The following is a 21258-nucleotide window of genomic DNA, read 5'->3' on the forward strand; positions in this document are numbered from 1 at the left end:
CCAGCTTTATGCCTGAATCTTACTGATACCACTCTGACTAGCCCAGTAAAGTCATTTGTCCATCAGATGCCTTGGCTTCTCCATCTGTAAAATAGGCATGAGGCTTCATAGCTACTTAAGTTTTCCAAGAAAAAAAATCTGAAAATGCTCTGAGGTCTCAGTAGCAAGTCAGCACGTATCACTGCTCACAAAAGATCCCCTGTAGCTAACAATATAACTTTGAACACCTTGAAAATCCAAAGCAGATGAGTGCAACGCCCATCTACATCAAAAAGCTGCTGTTTTTCAAACAAGGCTGTTGTTAGGTCACGAGGCCTGCAAGGCCTTAGCTTCTGCAGCTCTTGCACCAGGAGTCTGACAGATTTAGCAAACCTGTTCTAATACTCATAGCAGTGAAGACAAACCGCCTAAGCTGAACTGGAAATGTCACTATTCATAATGAATGAAACTCACCTCCACGCTGGGAATAGGCACAAGGCCAACACACCGTTTAAGATCCACTTTCAGGGCTTAGTAAGACTTAAGTGGCGTACAGACCTTGGGCTAGCCTTCGGCACTGAAAGAGATTTTACCCATAATAAACAAGCAATAGCTAATAGTGCAAATTTCTGCAGGACCTTTGACAGAATGATGGCTATAGAAACATAATAATCCAATAGACTTGTAACCACCAAGTCCACCTACCATTCTCATATAAATAATAGGTCCAAGACAAAGGAAGTGGAAATTAGATGTTTGTGGTGAATTGCTGAGAGCCAAAGACCTTATAAGATACCCAGTACTTACACATCTACACTTAATTAGGAGTGAAACTGCAGACATGAGACCTCAACATGTGGTATTCACATGTGGGCTCAAAAACACTGTCAAAGACAGTTTTCTTCTGGTTAAAACATTGAGGATATGATGCAGAGGCAAAGCCTGGAGAGGCCGGCTCGGCGAGCCCAGCTGCGTGCAGGGCGACACGCCGCGCTCCAGCAGCCCGACGCGGCGGCCGCCCCGGCGCGCTCTGCGCAGCTGCCAAGCTCTGCCCTCGCACCCCGCGCACACCAAACGACTACGGAGAGGTCCCAACGCGTCTGTTGTGTGCACGGATTGAGCACTTAAACCCAAACAAGAAGAAAGCTGAAATTCAGATGTTAGTGTCAAAACTAATAGGAAACAGGATGTAGCTGTAATGTAAATACCGCGGTCCAGATTCTGGTCTCAGTTACAACACAGCGAGTCCAACATGAGTGCAGGGGGGATGCGTTCTGTTGTAAATTAATGAAGAATTTGGTCTTGTAGACTTAAAAATAAACTTGCAACCTTTTTTGACCCCGTGTAAAAACCCAACAGGATTTTCTCCAGGATTAGGCAAAAGACAAACTAGCTTGTTATACTGATATTACTGACTTCAGAGAAGCCCACAGCAGAGCAGGATCCTCCTGGTGAAATCCCAAGTCCACCAAAACCAATAAGGGTTTTGCCAAAGCATTCAAGGAAGCCAGGATTTCACCCCAAATCTTTAAAGGGGTATCATTTTCTGGAGGAGGAGAATACACTAAAACACAAACGAATGCTCTTCTAAAGATACTTTAAACACATTTTAAGTAAGGTGTCAAACTTAATTAAAAGTGCAGATATGTGGATGTCTTTTTTTATTGCATATAAACAATTCATCATGACTCACAGTTCCAGAATACTGCAGTGAGTTGGACTAGCTCTCTCCGAACAAAACCAGGGACATCTGCAAATCGGATTCAAAATCTTTTTTTTTTGAAAACAAAATGATTAAAAGTTGAAGAAACACTTCCATATGGAAGAATCTTACCCCAACAGGTCACCACAAAGACACTTCAAACACAATAAAACAGGAAGTGCTAAAAAAAGCATAGCAGCTCACAAAAACCCCCACAACCTTTTCCACAGAAAAAATATATGTCACCATGGGTAGCTTTGCACAGTTCAGAAAAACCATTTGGCAGTGCAACGTGTCTTTAATCTGCTCAATTTGCTTATTATAGTAAAGGGTTAGAGGAATTTTCAAGCAGTGGCCAAAAATACTGCAACGATATCCCTCCCCTCGAAAAGCAAACTTACTTAAAGTGAATTAACTTCTTCAACTTAAATATTTCAGAGCTGAAAGTACCCCCACCAAAGAGAAAAAGAAAAAAAAAGCTCCCGTCCCCGAAGAAAGGTTTAACTGGCCAAAGCCAGGCCCTGCGGTCCTCTGTGCAAACGGCTGCCCGCAAGGCGCTCGGCCCCGCTGCAAGGCGCTCGGCCCTGCTGCAAGGCCAATCCCGGGCTGTTGCCTTCGGAGCAATTCCCGCAGCGTTCCCGCAGCCAGCTACGCAGCAAACACGCAGCCGGGCTTCCTACGTGCTTTTTTTTCCCTTGCACGTTAAAAAGAAAAATGTATTTCGAGGTACCACTGAAATGAAACGTGCAGGTATTGCTCGACCTTACCCCGGGCACACAGAGCTCGGCGGCCCCGGGGGGACGGAGCGGAGGCGGGAGATGCTGGGCCGCGGCGTGAGGGCTCTGCTGGGAAGCGCCGGGCTGGGCCGTCCCGCCGTCCCGCCAGCACAGCGCTGGCGCAGCGGAGCACAGCTGGCGTCCCAGCCTAACTCGTGGCTGCCCAAAGTCAGAAACAAAGCCAGTTTTGAACCTACCAAGTCACCAGATTGTTTACCAGGCTTGAGATTCTTTAAAACCCAAGATGATGGTTACGGGAGGTGGATACAACCCAGAAAAAACACCTCTGCGGATGCACGTTGCTTTTTTGTCTACCCTAATACAAAAGGGGTGCAGCACAATTTTAGCTAACGTTACTGCTAATGTTCTCAACTCTACTGACTTAAGTATTTGGCCATTTTAAAACCGATAGTTTACAAAATGCTACGTCAACTTTCCAGGTTATCTGCAATTAGAAGATGAAGCGCATATGTGCCGCTTCCCAAGCGCCCGTGCCGTGGAGTGGCCCGGTGCTGAGCCGAGGGGCAGCCTGCGCTGCCCCTCCTGCCCGCCGGCACCGCAGAGGTGCCCCGAGGAGCCCCAAGAGATCGGAACAGGGACGTCGAAGGAAACCAAGGCTGCCTGCTTTTGCTATTTAATACCCAGGAGTTAAAGACAGAGAGGTGCAAAAAGCTTAATAGTATTTGTAGCTGAAATTAAAACTTTAAAAGGAACTTATAGTGAACAGTAATGTATGCAATGACATCTGGGACTGTAATCAGCAAACTGCTTTCAAGAGCTGCCAAAGCAAACAGCCAAATAACAAATCCACTTTACAGATCATCAATCTGGTCGGGCATTTGCCAAGGTAAATAGTACAAGGCTGAAGTTTGCTTTGCAAACCAGTGAGCTGGGAGTTTAGTAAGGCCTGCTTCCAGGACAGCGATACTGGGGCAGGGTCCTTGTAGGTTTAGCGTACAGAAAAGTTCAACAATTCGCTATCCAGCCAGTGACTCAGGGTCCATGGAAAGAGATGAAAAATAACCCATGTTAGGGATTAAAAAGAAAAAAAAAAGATTTGGGTTATGTTCATTTTATGATGACAACTATTAGCACGGGTACACCTCAAACACAAACACTCAGACAATGCAAAGTTTATTATAACACTGCTTTACAGATTGGGCAACATTTCATGGGAACTCCAAACCTAAGACCGAAAAAAATTAGTAGGAAATGAACCTTCTTTTATTTTCAAATGAGATAAAATCTGGCTCCAACTACCATATTTTACATTTTAGGGAAGAGGATATAAAACATCAAACAGGGATTTTTTTTCATTATGAATGCAAGAAAGATAATTCATGGCGGCTGCAAAACATTTTTTTAAGAAGTAAAGCCTTTATGTTCTGTGTACAATTTATAGGGTTGTAAAAGAAAGAAGTGAAACAACTGCAGCCATAACATGCGCATTTATGAATAATAATTGTAAGTTCATTTTGTTAGAACAACTTCAGCTTGCGAGTTCATTCTCCAGCGGATTGGGAAGTCCTCAAATGCAATCTCATATTCGTCAAATGTTATCCTCTTGGCTCAAAAGAAGAGGGGAGTCCTATACAAAATTGCCAGGTAGTGTATGTCAAGAATTGAACAGATGAAGAATTGAATGATGTATAACATTTTTCAACCAGTGAGAGACAGCATATTCCTGGGGGAAATTGCCTCAGCTCTGTCTTCAAGTACAAATATTTGACTTTTACTTCAGTCATGCGGGTGTGTTGCAACATGGACATAGGAAAGCCTCCAGCAGGGCTATGTCGCATATGGCTTTTTAATCCTTCACCTAAGTGCTAGACAGAAATGGACTATTTCCCTTGTTGCAACCAAAAATCCATTGCATAAGTGCTGTGTTGATAAACATAAACCAAATGTGATGAAATTGGCCCAATATTTACTGCAAGAAAGGTGACTTATAGCACAGCTGTAACATGACATGGATGCATAGGCTGGGGCTACATATGCATGCGTGTATGCACAATTAAATGCACAGTTACCTCTTTTTTGCTTTAATTTGTCATTTATTCCAGAGAACAACATGCAACAGTGCCTACCAGTGTTGCCATTGCTCTTTGAAAGCGTGCAGGTAGTAAGGCTTCTCAGCGCTCGCAAACCTGTAACCGGGTTGTATAACCTCTAACTACGTTCAGGCACAACAGCCTAAAGCACCAGCAGTCTCTGGTATGCACCCTACAGTTTGATCATTGTCACCTGTTTTTTAGTTATGGTAAGTTCCTCAAACAGTTACTCTAAGTTTTTAGCTAATCAAACCATGATGAAGCATGGGAACAATTTAGAACTGTAGTTTGAAATAAGTAAGTGGATCCCCCACAGGCATAAAAAAATTCTGATGACGAATCTTTCATGCTAATCAAGAGGTCCTGTATTTGCAACGAGTAGTCTCACGAACGTACATACAGCGGGGCCAAGCTCCCAGTGGGTATTTGTGGCACAGTTTACTTCGAATGTCTCAGTTCTCCAAGGCAGATACAGCATTTTTCTCTTTTTATCATGCAGAGAGTTTTGCTGCACGCTCTTAAAAGCATGCTGCCCTCTGCACAGGAAAATGCTGCTTTTCAGGGATGGTTGACATGATCCCGACAGACACACTGGAGTTTGTGAGGTCCGGCAGGAAAGGGCTGCCCACCCATCTCCACAGCTTCCCTTCTGCTTCAGCTCCACTTGAGCAACACCGACCCTTAGCCTCCCTGGGGGAGGCTCGAGATTTTACCGATGTGACTATTTTCTATTTTTGGTAACTCTTCCCTTCTACTTCTGTTGTACTGAAAAAAACAGCATCTGGTATCATAATACAAACAGATATGGCTACCCTAAACACGGAGCTTTCAGAGGCTTGGCAGCATCACTGATCCGCGCTGTGAGGAGCTGCCGGTGGCCAAATACACTGATAAAAAGGATGTGTAACTCCTCAACACTATCCATGATGGAAACAACTGCAGCTCTCACTGGAGGTCAGGACGCACACGAAAACAAGCCTACATGTGTAGCAGATTACAACAAACACATGGCTAAGATGGACTCGACAGATCAAATGTTGGAATCATATGATGACACATGGAAAAGTAGAGTTTAGTAGGGGAAAAAAGCAACTGAGAGTCCATATGTTCAATTAGCAAGATACAAAGCTTTTGTTGTATACCAAAAATAGCAAATAAAAGTCTGCTGTCATTTTTGGATATCCAGATGTGTTTCATTTCCAGCTTCACATCTGAACGTGTGGACCTGCCTGAAGTTGAAAGAGAGGAAAGTGTGGCAATGGCTGAAGGGTATAATTACACAAAAACTCTTCCTCCTAAACAATGGAAGATTATGCTCGCCCCTACCTTGCGTCGTGTAGCCTGCACCCCGAACACAATACTGTCTGTGTTAGCCCCCAGCAGGCTTTTGCAGACGTTCTCAGAGCACGGACAGCACCTCAGCAGCGAGGTTATCCATGAACATCTCTCCTCACATTTGCCATCACCTGGGCTGCTCTCTCCCATTCCCACTCACCTTGATCGCCTTTCCGCCCACGGATGAGGAAACTGTATCCCAACGGGAACCACAGGTTACAAGTGGAAACTCTCAGGGCCCAACCAGAACATTAAGAAATGTCTCTGTCCTGATGGTTATTTTGAAATTTCCCATTCTTTCAAAGAGTCATAAGAGGCTCAGGATTTATACCTCTTGAGCACGCTCACGAAGGGCAGAGGAGAATGCCAAGTCACAAGCACAACAGCTACCAGGCCAGAGAGCAGACAAAGAAAACACCAGTCTATAACCAATAAATACAAGTTACTTAGGCAGTGCTCAAACAAAACCAGATGGTCTCATCTATTGCAGGCTTACCTTTTTCTCCCTCATTGTTTCTCTCATTGTTTTTGAATTTAAATCACGTTCAAACAAGGAACATTTGCCAAGATGTGACTTCCCCAAGGAAGCTTCAGGTGTGGTACCTTAGCCTGACACGCTGTCTAATGAGGGCAGGGGTTTATTCAGTCAAGCTTTAGAGAAGGCGAGGTGAAATACAGACATTCAGCGGAGCACCTAGTTGAGATTTACCACGGTGGTCACCGACATTACGTCCAAGCATCCTCCTCACAAGCAGCACTGCATTTATTCCCCAAGCGTGCCTGTGAGACAGTATTATTATCACTAGTTCACAAATGGAAAAACTGAAACACCCCGAGATGAGGTTACATGCCCAGGATCACCCAAGAAGCCTGTGGCTGAGCTGGGATTACAACCTAGAGCTTCCCCGTCCTTGCCCGGCTCTTAACCACAACACCAGCCTTCCTGAATGCTTTTATGTAGTTATATTTATCTTTATGTAGGGTCATCTTGGCTCCCATTATGAAAAGCACATATGGTTTCCAGTCCTCAAATTGCCTGGGTAAGGGTTAAATATTCAAACGTAATGTTATTCCTGGCATTTATGGAAAAGCTTCTCAGTGCCGATTCCAAAATCTCATGGCTTTTTTGGTGCTGCTGCTCTGTATCACAGATAGTTACGAAAGGGCTTGTCACCTTCCTATCTATGAATTGATAAAATTTAAATACTTCATGCAAAGGTTTAAAATTAGTCTAAATGACTGGAATATGGTTACGTGTTTGGGTTTGTTAATATTCTAATATGAATTTTATGATCATATAACTGACATCAGCAGAACTACAGGAAAAAGGAGAACTAGTGGATGCTTCTGCAATACCCTATGCATGCCCGATACAAACCCCTGAACTCAAACTCTTTGCATTAAATTGCCTTTATCATAAATTCTCAACAGCTTAGTACACAAAAAGTTAAACAAAAAAGAAATGACACTAACAACCATCACATGTAAACAAACACCTCTTATCATGACCATCTTACTGTCACTGGCACAAAAACCCCAAAGCAAAGCAACTGCACCAGCCCGTGCCTCAGGGGCCCGTTCCAGGCACCGGCTCCACTGGGCGCACGGCTTAGCACCTTATTCCAGATTCAGCTAAAACAGAACTGCTGAGCTTTGTCTCGCAGTCCTTTTGGCATCACCCAAACTGTTCAAGTAACTACACCGTAATCCCAAGAGGGAGACAGCCAGCTGCTCACGCCAGCACGCAGGGTATTCAGCAGACAGGTACCCTGGCCAAATAACCTCCGAGCGCACAGACACTTGTTTCTACATTCTGGCATGCATCCGAGCGCCTTAATTCTTCTTGCGTTACTAAGGCATGTTGGACTGCTGCGTGTAAAGAACAGAGAGAAAAAGGAAGATTTACTATCACAGTCTATCTTCTAGTTTAGTAATGATTGATGGACTCTGTGTTTATATCTGATTTTTGTTTCCACTCTGGGTAATGTATAAAGGAATAAGAGGAGTGAGTAATATATCCTGCTCTCACAAAGCAGCAGACAAGCAAACACACGCTGGAACATTACTATTAGCACGGCGCACTTACAGGCCGGTGGGATTCAACCAGCAAGTACCAAAGGATACGGGTCCTCCCATTTTGCCCGGCTGGCCACGTCGGACTAGCTGTCGCACAGGACTAGCCACGGCGAGCCTCTGAGGCCCGGTGCTACACCATACATAACACTGCTTCCCCCCTGAAGAACAAACCCCAGTCCCTGGGGAGGTTTCATTACATGTCATCATGTTTTTCGATTCCTTTAAAAAGGATGCGTAAAGAACGATATCTGCATGCGTTATTTGGAGGGCTGCTGATAACCACACCACATATGAAGAAAAGCTTGGTGTTTCCACCTAATCTGTACCACGTGCAGGTCTAAGATACCATGCTGTTTCTGCAAATGTTCACTTAATTATTTTTAAATAGATCAGCCACAAGATGCACCCAGCCAAAACAATAAGGAGAAAACACATTCCACAGACTGAAGGCAGTTGGATGAAAAACCTTCCTGCACTCATTAAATATTGTGTCAGACATTCACCAGGCACCATGCTTTTTAAAGATCTGTCTGTTTACTCCATCATTACTAATACCCAAGATATATTTAAAGTAAATAGGTTAGGAAAGCATTTGATCTCATTGCTATGTAGCACAGAATCCCGGTAGACTAAATTTCCTGGTACAGCAGACTATTCTTAGATTCCTTGAAATCTTGACTCGTTCTCATCTATTCCAGAGATAACATAAGTGCTGCTCTGGTAAAACTGAACTGCTACTGTGAACAAAGCATCAGCGCAATTTACTTAATAATTGAACAGCTATGGCCCCAATTCAGCAGAGGTTCAGGAACTGATTAACTTTAAGAATATGTTACATGCCTTGCTGAATTTAGGACCCGAGGTACAAAGCAACATCACTCTTTCGAGTGTGAATTCCTACCGCCCACCCCAGGCGACTGTCTGTTCAGGAGTGCCCAGGCCCGCATGCGCACGGCCGCCTCCGACTAACAAACCCTGCAAGCCCACGTGTGCTCAGCGGCCGCCGCCGCAGCAACATTCGCCCTGGCACCGAAGCCCGTTTGAAAGATTCCCGCTGTCACGCTCCTCCCAGCCCCTCGCTGCACTGCTCTGCGCTCCCAGTTCTGCCCATGCTTGTGTTAAGGAAACTTGCCCTACTAGATCACCGAAACAATGCAAGAAGGAAAAAAACCCCCACAACCCCAACCCCCCAAACCTTGCAACCCCCCAACACCGAAACCTTGCAGCGGCAGAACCGAGGGGTAAACGCGTCGTGGGGCTGCGACGAGAGGCCAGGGTCAGGGAAGGGCTGGGAGCCTCTTAAACTGGCTTTGCTGCTGGATAAGATGCTCGTGTAACTACACCCTTATTAGTGTTATTTTTTTAAAGCTGGACCATTTCACAGATCTGATTTAAAAACATGTCATAAATGAGATCTGCTGCAATGGAACAGTAATATGTAACTACAGCTGGAGCCTGAGTGGAGCTGTGCTAATTTAGGCCAGCTGAAGACCTGAGCCTATGTTACCCCAAACTTACTTTTCACCAGACTGAAGGGGGAAAAAGTCTTAATTGCCCATGCACTATTGTTCCCACAATTTAATACATGTCCAGAAGATTAATTTTCTTGGTACTAAGGATTAAGGAAAAAATCCCCAAAGCTATCATTTTAATTTAAGGTTGCATTTCAAAATAGTTGGAAAATTTCCAGATCTTCAAAGTTTTGACCAAAAATAGAAAGCGTGTTCTGCAACTGATTTTAAAGATCTGTTTGTTTATTTATTTATTTACTAGTTCTAGTGATATCATGGCCATTCTCTTAAAAAACAAAACCCAAGAGGTATTTCTTGCCAGTTAGTAAGGAACACAGAGAGCCACCCGTGTTTCACAGTCGCTGTCGGTCCAGGGTCTGACGGCCTAGCAGGTAAATGCCCGTAAATACATAAGGAGATTAGAGGGCGTCCTTTAACAGGGTGGCAGGAGAGCCTTTCCGCTTCTTCCAAACGGAAGCGCTTGAGGAGCGACCGCAGCACCGAGGAGAAGCACCACCGGCGCGGCGTCCCGCGATCCCACCTGCCGCCTGGAGAAGGGAGCAGGCAGTGGGAAGAATCAGAGATGCGGTGACTCCGTCTGCGGGCAGGGGCTGAGTTTTCCCACCGTTTCCCACCCGTCGTACAAGCACGACTCGCTCCAGGGGAGGGCGTCTCGGCACGAGCACGCGGCCCACGCGGCCACGAGACAAGAGGCAGCTCCGCTCCTACGTACCCAAGTGAAAGGACCCCCTACGTCTTGTCTGCAGCTTCTATTCCGTACACATCGGAGAGGAGGAGGAGAAGAAAAACGATACAGACACCCGGACAGACAACCTTGTACGTGTGGAAGCGCCTGTGCTTTCTCGCCCTGCGGCAGAGGCGTGACCGCAGCTCGCGACTCCGCTCCAGCGCCGGGTGGGTGATCCCGGGCAGGTCACTTAATCTCCGAAGCCGCTTTACAGCTGTCTCGACTAGACAGAAAGTTAATGCCTCCTCGCACTGAAAGCATAATTCACTAATGCCTATAAAACAGTTGGTGATTTCCACGTGCAAGTGTTAGGAAGAGGCAGGGCGTTACTGCTCTTTCAAGGAAATGTTCTGGGCAATTGCATCGAGAGAGACACCCCGGTTTTGCCAAATGACAGTATTAGGAACGTCCGTAGATGGAAGCCAGAACAGAAAACCTTTCCAATTATCATTCCGGCACTTCAGCAACGATCCCTATTTGCAAAACTCTATGCAAAGTACGGCCTCGTTCAGGCAGCAGGCGCACACCGAGGGGCCTTTCGGCTCAGCCGGGGCTCGGGGGGGGTTCGGCCGCGGCGCTGGCACCCTCCTCGGCTGCCCAGCCTGCAGCCTAGCTGCCAGGTGCGCCCAGCGCCCGGGTCGGCCTCGTCCCCGTTGACGTCCACCTGTCCAGCGCCAGAGCTGGCCTCCGGCAGCGCTGCCTGCCGTTCGCACGGCGCGGAGGCTCCCCGCTGCACAGCGTACGTGCTTTTGACACATCCTGCATAAATAATTTACTGGGGAGACAGAGTAAAGCTACAAGGCGTTAAATCCTGCGCTTTCGGCTTCACACAGGTTTGCAGTATTGCTGGGCCTAGGGCTTGTTTTGGGGAACCCAGAGGGGAAAAAGTCCAGAATGCTCCCCTGATACAAGGTAAAGTAAGCTGCTTTTAGTTCAGTTCAGAAGTTATGTAAAGCAAACGCACAGATCTAAGCTATGGAATCGGCCTACAGGAGCAGGCTGTAAGGAAAGGAGACAGTTCAACCATATCTGCGTGAATGACTTAGATTTGTCTAAAAACGTGTCTGATTAACACAGACACAAGTTTTCACCTAGCAACTGCAGGGCGATTAAATGCAAGCACATCAGGCATGGTGAAAAAAGCAGTAATAATTACTATTTCTACCAGCAGAAGCCAGCACTTCCACACCACTTGCTAGAGACCTTTTAACGCCATCCACATAGTTTGGCATTATGGTCAAAAAGAGAGGTGGCTATAGAGCAGAAGGGAGTGGGGCGACACGGCGGCTCGTGATGGATGTGCCCACGGCAGGACCGCTGCCACGTCAAGGAGCCGTGGCGGAAGCGGAGCCGGCGGCTCCCGGCAAGCGGGGATCAGCCCGGGAAAGCGCAGGAAGGATTTCCCTGTGCGGCTGTTGCCAGCGCTGCCGTCGGTTTGTGCATTCCCGCAGCCCCCGAAGGCAACCGCTCCACCTAGCCGTGTCTGCACCCCAAAGCCTTGAGCAGCTCTACCCGGGCAAGCAGCACCGCGAGCCGCTCAGCACTGCACACTTGCCTGCAGCGAAGGAGGCTGAAATTCAATAAAAATTAAACAATGTTCTAAAAATTAAACAACGTTCTCAAATTTTAAGATACTTCTTTAAATCCCTGAGTATCAATATATTATAGTATTAGCATAAAACTCTGACAATATCCTTTCAAAGCCACCGAGCGACTTCTTTTTGGTAGGTTTTCTTGCTGGAACAGCCTGCTGGGTGCAGAAAGCTCTCGGCCACTAAGAGTCAGGCAAAGCTTTTCAGTTCAAGTTCAGACTCTAACACGAAAGTTTGACTGACCCAAAATGTAAATACCTGTCACTAAAGCCATCCTTTGGGAAGCTGTCTCAACACTTTTCTTTTGCACTTAATAAGATCTTTTTCAGAACAACCATAACCTGCGAAAATCACAATATGCAGCTATGGTTCTCAGAGATGCTTAAAAAAACAAAACCCAAGTGAGGAACCTGTAACCGATCAAAATGTCACTAATACAAATGCATGCGCCATACTTCTAAGAAACGATTATATTGAGGGGCCTGATATTTTGTAAGTTACTTTGAATTTGATGAAATCCAAAACAACACACTTGGGAGCTGGATTTCCCACAGGAACAACTTTTGCTGAGCAATATCGCACAACCAGCTCCGCAGTTTGAATGCAACCTGCAGAAACAACAGTGGAAAATCATAATCTTCTGGTGGCCTTTCTGCAAACTATAAAAAAGAAGTTGAGAGTCTCAGTCTTAAAGCCTGAGTGAAAAGTCCAAAATACCAACCAACCAAAATCCAACCGAGCCATAAAACGCTCTCTAATTTTCCATTCCAAAGTTTTTCGTAGTTGTCATTAGATGGCACTTTTGTTTGTCATGTCAGTAGAGACACCGAAACCCAAGCAACTACAGAGATGTCAGTCCCTTTCTCGTGTCTAAAAATGGTCCCTGTAAACTAGGGCTGGAGGTAGGACAGATCCCTCCCACCTGCTCCCTGCACAGACACGCTGCAGGCAGCCGTATCAGTGCAACGCTCTCAGGAACTCCAAATTCAGCTATTCTATTAAAAATGCGACTCAAGCCACCTGACATTTTTTATGCTTAAGAAACGTAAAATGGAAAAGAAACATCTATGACTAGAAACAACTCTTCAATTCACTTTTATTGCCAAGGTTCTGAAATTCTTCTTTTTTTATTTTTTTGCTAATAATAGTGCCTCGCTGCTTCACCTTGCCTTCTGCAGGAAATTCACAGGAAGAAATTCAAATGTGGATCACAGCTGTGCAGCAGCTCAAAGCTGAACGGCCTCTAATTTAAGGGGTTTAGGCTAGACTAAACATTACTTTGACACGCTGCAGAGTCGCAGACGCTTTCCTGCCCTACGTTAGCGGCACGAACGGGCGGGGAGAGACGTGCCCAGCGAGGAAGGGGCGGCCGCGCGAGACCCCGCGCCGCTGCGAGGGCTGTTACGGGTCTCTCTCGCCGGCAGCTCTGCTTCAAACCGGGAGCCGGGGCCTGCCGGCAAGGACGACGGCAGGCTCTGTGTCTTTAAGGTTTCCAGCGTTCGCCTGTGCCCATATATCACTGCTCCACGCTGCGGTGGCTTTTCTGCCTGCTGCTCAAATTTGTCCAATTAGCCACGGCCCCACAGGGCGGAATTCAGTGTGAAACGTGTCTCCCGATGCCTGCGAAGGAGCCAGCCGGGACGCGCTGCTCCGAGGCCTCTAAGCGCCGGGCAGGGAAATGCCGGCGGAGCGCAAAAGCAGGAGGCCTCGCCACATAAAAGCCCGGATCAGCCTGTTAAGGGATTCCTGGTCTCAGCTAGGTAAAGTGCGTTAGCCCTGGCTGCGCTTCGCACCTCGGGCTGTGCTGTCTCACACCGCTGACCCTTCCGCGGCGACATAAGTCTCCAGAAGAAGCCGGGATTATCTGTCTAAGAGTCTTACGGGTGTCATGCAAGGTCAGGTGCCAACTGCAACGCAAATTAGTAGTTAAGAGTATTGGTAGCTAGACAGATGCTGGGAGCCTCAATTAGAAAGAAAAGTCAGATTATAAGTAATTAAGAGATACAAAAAATGCTTCAGAGGCTAAATACCTGAAGGGCCTCCCATGTATTTTTTTCAATAACACGTGCATTCCAGAGCACGGCCACACTCTGACCAAAACGGCTCTACAGGCTCCGAAGCTGGGCTCCACGCAGCCAAAAATCCCTGGCAGGCTGGTGTCCAAAGGACCAGAAGGAGAATTATGGAAGCAGGATGCTTTTGCTAGGCAGAGTGCAACACAAGTCATCATTTTTGCTTCACAGATGTTAGAAAAGGGTGAGCTTTTTAATGTTCTGCCATAAACAGGTCTAATTGCTTTTCAAATACTTGTATAATTTAATCATTTCCGTTTTAAATATCGTTAAAGAGGAAGAATGACAGCTATATCTCCTTGGAGAAGTGCTCCTTCTGCTGCTATATCTCCGAGATGTAATAACATGTGCAGCTAAACATAAGCATATGCACTTGGAAGTGCTGACTACCTGGTGACTTCAAACCATTTTATAAACACGAACATATACAGTATCTCCAGTGTAGTTTGAAAATAAAATTATTGGCCACATTTTAGAGACCGGCAAACAAGTGCAGAGAGTCTAAATGACACACGCCAGGCACACAGTGAGTCTGCGGACGAGCAAGGAAACGTCCCCAAGCATCCCGCTTCCTTAATCCAGCAGCTCACGCTCCTGCACGTACAAGAACCTGTTTTATATGAGCAATATTTTATTTCCATTCAGCTTTTAGAACCTTTCCTTGAGAGATTTGCCACTGGACATAGGGCCAATTGAGAAGAGCACTTTAAAGATATGCTTGATTTAGAGCCGCTGAGATTTAAGAACCATGCTTAAAGGCTTTCCTAGCAGGGAAGAAGTTCAGCACATGCTTAAGTATATTATTGAACCCAGGCCATAGTGATTACTGTGGTGAGAAACCAACTGCAGGGAATGCTAGGCCTTGTAGTGTTTGTAGGACCGCACTCCTACATTTTGAAAAGCGTTAAAACACATGGAAAACTATACACTTAGATTACTTATCAGAGCGCTCCGGCTTTGAAGAAGCTACTCAGTATTTTTAAGTGTTTTTCTTTTTTAAGCCGAAAGACTGTAGTGGGTTCATAAGATCTCTATAAGAGTACGGTAGCACCTGGGAAGGACTAAGGGACACTTATGTCAACAGGGAGTTCAGTACTAAGGCGAGCACTTCAAAATGCTGAGAAAATTCTTTCAGAATAGTTTCATGTTTCGGTTTGCTGTTTTCAAAATACCACACTCCGAAGGGATGCAGTTTAAGTCAGCGTCTTGTTTGTTCTTTTACACTTAACCCCAAGTCATCCTGTATTTTCACAACCATAAATCATGTAAGCAATTGACAGTCTCCCGACACTGATTAAATGGCAGCTGAGCTCCGAAATTATATTACTATTCTTTGTAAAACACCTGAAGTTCCCAAATACTGTTAGGCACTGGACAGTCATATAAAACCCCCTCTGGCCAGAGACCTCGCTCACGTTTAATCGCCCAGCAGATGATTACGAGCAAACAGGCACTAGCAGAAGCAGAAGAGGCTTCACCTGGAAACACCATTGAGGCCACACAGATGCAACACCTGAATGGGGCAGAAAGGAATCATGCAAAAGATATAGCTGATCTCAAAGGATAACTAACTGGATTTTTCTTTCTCCAAAAAAAAAGCTCCTTATAGTGAAAGTCTAGTATTGTAACAACACTGCCTGACCTTCCCACCAGAAGCAAAGGCCCTGAACTGTAGTATTATGTCAAAGGATGGCTAAAGACAGAAGCATTAATCACCCAGATGAATGTAACCTTCTCTGGATTTTTACTTTTTTTGGTATTTACTTGGTGGAAAGGAAATTTCTCTCCCTGAAGTCAAGCTCTGGGATGTTTACACATCAGTGTAACTACTCAGGCCAGAACTTAACAGTTTTACCAACGGTCAGGCAAAAAGGCGAATAATGGGAGAAGCCGGCTGGTGGAGGGGCTGATGCCCCAGAGAGGAGCAGCTGCCAGATCGCAGCAGAGCACCTCCCCGCAGAAACAAGCAGCTCTTGCTTAGCCGTGGCAATAGGGCTATCTGGAGACGCTGTCTTACGCTCACAAGTTTTGCCATAGGACAGAGAGAACAACAAACTTCTTTGTAATTTAGATCACAAGTTACAGAGATATTATCCTGTGACGATGAAACTTGTCTTATGCAACAGCTAAGCATTGAATATGGGCGAGGGAAATACTGGAAACTATTGTTAACGTGAACCTTTGGAAGGGTTTCTACACTATTTTTGTCCCCCTTTTGTCCTTTCAGAAGCTGTGTGGATAGTTATGGCAGGGTTGACTGTGTTATCTTATGCACTAAATCCACCTAGATCTGTAGATGATGTCTTAGGGGGTGAAAAAGATTAATAAAGAACCACTCCAATGGCTTTAGGACAGCTAAGAATCTTAACCCATTTAACCTCCCCTAAAACACACAATCAGATCAGAGGAAGTTGTAGGAAACTCATTTCAAAGACTCTAGGCGACACTTTTTAGGTCAGATTTACAAAGCTCATTAGAATGAAGGTCTGTTACTTTAGATTTTAATACTAAGACATACTAAGAAACCCTCTTGCTCCATTTAGGAAACACACAAAGCAAAGAATGCATATTTTAAAAAGAAACATAATCTTAATGCATATGTTCTGCCACCAAATCTGAGTAAAACCTTCCTAGCTTATGTTCTTACAGAAAACAGGAGAAAACACATCAAGAAGGAACATTAAATGTCTATTTTTTTACATCTTTTATAATTCGAGGTTGCATGCAGAAGATACAGATAATACGATTCTTTTCAAGTCGTATTTGATCTGGAGAAATGGTACCATTTAGACATACAGGTTACCAATTTTTTCTTACCCCTGTCAGCTTCCTAGAAATCTATTTTTCCCAAAGGTGAGGTGGACATTCACGTACTCATATAAACTAGCACCAGCCGGCATGTACTTGGGTATCCGTGCTGTGTTCACATGCAACTACAAAAAGGGAAACGAATTACAGTAGTAAAGATTCTTGCTGTTTTGTGCAGAAAGAACACAAAAATTGAAGGCTGTCTCCAGCTGCTCTTTGTGGCAAGACAGTGCATCTTAAGTAGAGAAATTAGGACAGAATAATAGAAAAATACAACAGAAGCATGTCATTTCATAGCCTAATATAATTGTACATATCTAGCCAGATTTTAGTGCAAGGGAAATGGTATACCGAACTTGAAATAAAAAGGAAGAGATTACTTCATTTAATATCAGAATGACAAGCCATCAAAATTTTGCGGTTAATTAGGAGGAAAAAGTACTATGTAGAATGAGCTGGATGGCTTGGCAAACTTTTATTTTAATCTTGTGATATCTCCTAATAACAAAAGGCCTCTATGATACAGCAAACAAATTTATAAATGTATGATCAATACCTTTGACATGTTATTTAATTATGATTCTTCATGACAGAGACAATATGAAAAACTAGTGTCAACATTCTGACAGTGGAATAAATAAATAGATGTAATTATTCCTTATACTGATCCCAGATGAATTGTAATGTATCAGGCCAGACTGCGGGCCAGAGTTCTAAGGTTTCCTTAATATGATAGAGTTTGATGTAAGGGGTGTCATGTATCCAATATTTTGCTGTTTTATTAGAATAAAAAGCTCTCTGGGGATTTCAAGTTCAAATGGTCACAAGTCTCCCCCCATATTGCCATTGTGCTTAATGCAAGGATAAGCACTGAAATATGTTTAGAAAAATGCTAGCAGAGCTAGAAAAAGCAAAACATTAGCCTGTAGGAATCGGAACAAATCCCTGAACTTTGTGGTTCTTCAAAATTTATCCCCAGACGTGATTTTTGCAATTGTCCCCTACCCTACACAAACGCCAATCTTGAAACAAAGGTTTGGACGCGGGAGATCTCTGCGGCATGGACACCCCTCCGAGCTGCGCTCCGAGCAGAGCTGCCTGCAGCTCGGGGCCGGCCTTCGCGGTGCGCCGAGCCGAGCGGACGCTCGCTGCCTCTGGGAGCGCAGCGAGCTGCAGAGGGGGCTCCAGCAGCCCGGAGCCAGCACATTTGTGGCCATTATCACACAGACAGGAAAGAATGCACTATCTGCTTTTTTGGCCAAGAGAAATTATAGTTAACATTTAACATGAGAGAACTAACTTCAAAGGAAAGCCAGCTGGACTCGAATAATGGGAGATGAAAATGCTAACACCAGCACAAACTTGCAGGTGGTCATATTTGGCTGAAAATAATACATCCGCAGTAGATGAGTCTGCTGTAAAGCAATGCCTGAGATAACACTGCTGTCAGAGTGGAGCTGGAGACCAGCGATGGCCAAGCGCACCGTTTGCTCATCGCACACAGCGCTCTTGCAGTTACCCGGCGTGCCCAAGCACTCTGCCAGCACAAGGGTACAGGAGCACTGATTTTGCAGCCGTGACGCTCACAGCATATGACATGCTCCAAGGCCTTGGCCCACCCAGAACGCAACAGAACAACAAATAGTTTGGGAACCAATACCAAAGTAAACAAGAAAACAGCTAGGTGCTCCAATAACACAGCCCTTACTGAATTTTCGTATGTTTTTTTCTTTACAGTAAGCAGACTGGAAAATGAAGTAAGAAGAATATTCACCAAAAGCATATGACCTACAGATAAATAATAATCACCATTTCCATTAGATTCCCTGAATAAAAGCTGTAGACCTAAGTATTGCTGGTGGATTAAATCTCAGATAAAGCACTCTGCCTTGCCTAGCTTCACAGTGAGATTCGAAACGAGAGTCAGTTCCTTTCCTAGCTCGGTAGCAAACCACTTGAGTAGGCAGGGTATGATTTAGCTCGGTTTATTTCTGAAACTGCCCACGAGATCCTTTAAAGCCTGTTGATGCAAAAATGCTGACTTAACGTCTTCTTCCACTTTCAGCTGGCTACTTCTCATAGAGGAGACCAACTACATTTTAGTCAGATACTCATGTTCTCATAAATTACATGAATTAAATTAATTCTGCTCAATTTAACACAGGTATAATAATGATACAGATTATTACAAGCAGAAAAAGCAGGAAGCAGGGTGTGCAGAAATCTTCTGTGCACGACTGTTGCTAGGTTTTCTATTGTTTTTAACGGCAGATAAATCCGTTCTGCTATCTGTGTAGATACTGACCTTATGGGAGAATTTACAAACAGACAACACCTACAAAAATTGGAATAAAAGTAACTATTCATTGCCTATATAGGGAGTAAAAACTAATCAGCAAATTTTAACCAATTTGTTTCTTCTCTGTGACTTCAGCTTCAATGCCACAGACACACAGCAAATAACTTGTCGGGGTGGCAAGAGTCCTGAAGGGAGGCGGGTTGTAGCTCTCCCAAACCCAGGCGGAAGCGACGTCTCAGAGCACGGCACCAGGAACGCCTGCTCTCCGGCGCCCGTAGATTTAAGGGTGGTTTGCGAGAGGACAGAGCCACTCAAAGGCCTGAGACCTTACAATAATTATTCTCCTGATGCAATATGCTGATTATTTCAGTTCAAAACGGCAGAAAAAAAATACAGCGTAGTTCTGTCCTTCCTCACGGGTCTGCAGTAACTGCCTTTAGCAGGAGTTACTGTTCCGAGGGGTTTCTAGAACTATGCAGCTTATTATGGCATTTCTGAACAGTTTTGTAATTACATGGCTATTCCTTATTTTATTCTTTTCAATTCCTCAGACAGCAAACATTTCATTCTTCTCCATGATCAGAAGCCACAGAGAACTGACAACTTCGCTTCCAGAAGGCTCTGACATTGGTAAAACTCTACCACATTCAGGACAGTACTTTACCTGTAGATCAAGTAATGAAGTGATTAGACTCTTGGATTCAACCTCAGCTCTAAAAAAAAAGAAAAGAAAAGAAAAGCAGACTGTGTGCAAATGAAGCCTGCGACCTGCACAGCCTTCTGCACATACACAGCAGGAACTATGAGGCCAGAAATATCTGCAATGTAGGAGAATTAAAACTTTGTGCCTCTACGCAGTGGGAATTTAGAAAGGAACAAAGATAAGCATAAACATATAAAAATAAAATGGTTGTGAAATGATTTTAGAGAATCTTGCAGAAAGCATCAGGATAAGATCTGCAAGATTTGTTGCGGTGGCTGTTTTTCAGTATAAAACAGTATACCCTTAGTCACTAAGCAGATGATGCTAGTTTTAACAAATGAAGCTGGATTAATTTAAAGTATTTAAAGTGATCAGCAGTCCTTAGGTTAAAGCACAGATGTCATTTTCTTCTAAGTTTCTGTTTTGATGAAAAAATACTGCCACTCCGGACTCTCGTACACGTGGGGCTGCAGCGAGGCTACCTCCACCTTGGCTACCTGCCCTATTGCCTAAAAGTGGTGGGAGCAGCAGCTGCTGCAGGATTAACGCACAGCAACCCTCACGTAGACGGATTGAGGAGGTCAGGAAGATACAAACAACCGTGACACGTGCCATGTATCACTGTCTGCTCCGCCGGCCGCGGCCCCCCGCCGCCCCGGCACGGCGAAATGGCAGGGCTGTGCCCAGCCCCGGCCACTTAAGGGGCTAATGGGTAAATGCATAAAACTATTAAATGCATAAGAATCCTCTTCGCCAAATGGCAAAATATAATGAAAGTTTAAACTGTTAATTGAATAAACCTCTTAAGGACTGAGTGCATCAACACAGGATGTTTAACAGTTCACCGGTTATGCGTTACATTACTTTAAAACCACGGCGGTGACACGGGTGTTGGCAGACACCTTCCGGCGTGTCCCCAGCATCAGCTCCGCCATCGTCTCCGCAAGGTGCCTTCCTCCAGGTGCTCTTCAGCGCAGAGAGGTTTTAAAGCGATTCTAACCTGAGGCACAGCAAAGCCCTGCGCCCGGCGGCTGGGACGCTGCGCCGGCCTCGCGGCGGCTCCGCAGAGCCCCCACCTGCAGCCCGCTCTGAACGCACGCCGAGGAGCTGCGAGCGGAGCAGAAACTCTCCGTGCGGTTTTACTAACATGGATCGCCCCCGATTACCTAACTGCGCTCCGATTTGCCCGCTGCCAAAGTCCTCGGCGACGCTCCGCTTACGGCAGGAGCAGAGCTGATCCCACGCTCAGGCAACACACACGGTACCGGTACGAGCCAGTATTCGTAGCTCCCTCAAACCGGTAACGTGCAATAATATTTGAGGATTTGGGCCATGGATTTTTAAGCAAACTGTATATAGGATACTGTGAACTAATTTCAAAAGATTTCACAAGTTATAGATTTCAGTTTCACTGGCCTGTTAGTATGAACTATTACTGACACAAAATCTAGTCCGTACCTTTGATATTTCATCGCGTAAAACCTTGCCATTTTAAAAACCTCTGTTACAGTAGTGATAATTGATGTTTTGTAGAGATTTCCTCAGTAATAACTGGTTTCTCTGGAGATAAAGTACGCTGCTTTTGGCCTCGCGGTTTATCCTCATC

The 21258-nt window shown here is 45.1% G+C and overlaps 1 protein-coding gene across 6 annotated transcripts in view; it reads right to left on the minus strand.

The window, feature by feature from the left end:
* BCAS3 (BCAS3, microtubule associated cell migration factor) overlaps nucleotides 1-21258 on the minus strand; it is a 385039-nt gene that overhangs the window by 39930 nt on the left and 323851 nt on the right. The window contains exon 23 of one of the 6 annotated variants that reach the window (XM_026071345.1): nucleotides 3997-4045. The exons of the other annotated variants lie outside the window; for them this stretch is intronic. Coding sequence (XP_025927130.1) covers nucleotides 4014-4045 — 32 coding nt within the window. The 3' untranslated portion in view covers nucleotides 3997-4013. Of the gene's footprint in view, nucleotides 1-3996; nucleotides 4046-21258 lie in introns of those variants that run through there. 6 annotated transcript variants of the gene reach the window in all.

Source organism: Apteryx rowi, unplaced genomic scaffold (genome assembly GCF_003343035.1).
Source record: "Apteryx rowi isolate R43461 unplaced genomic scaffold, aptRow1 scaffold_324, whole genome shotgun sequence".
NCBI classification, from domain to species: Eukaryota; Metazoa; Chordata; class Aves; order Apterygiformes; family Apterygidae; genus Apteryx; species Apteryx rowi.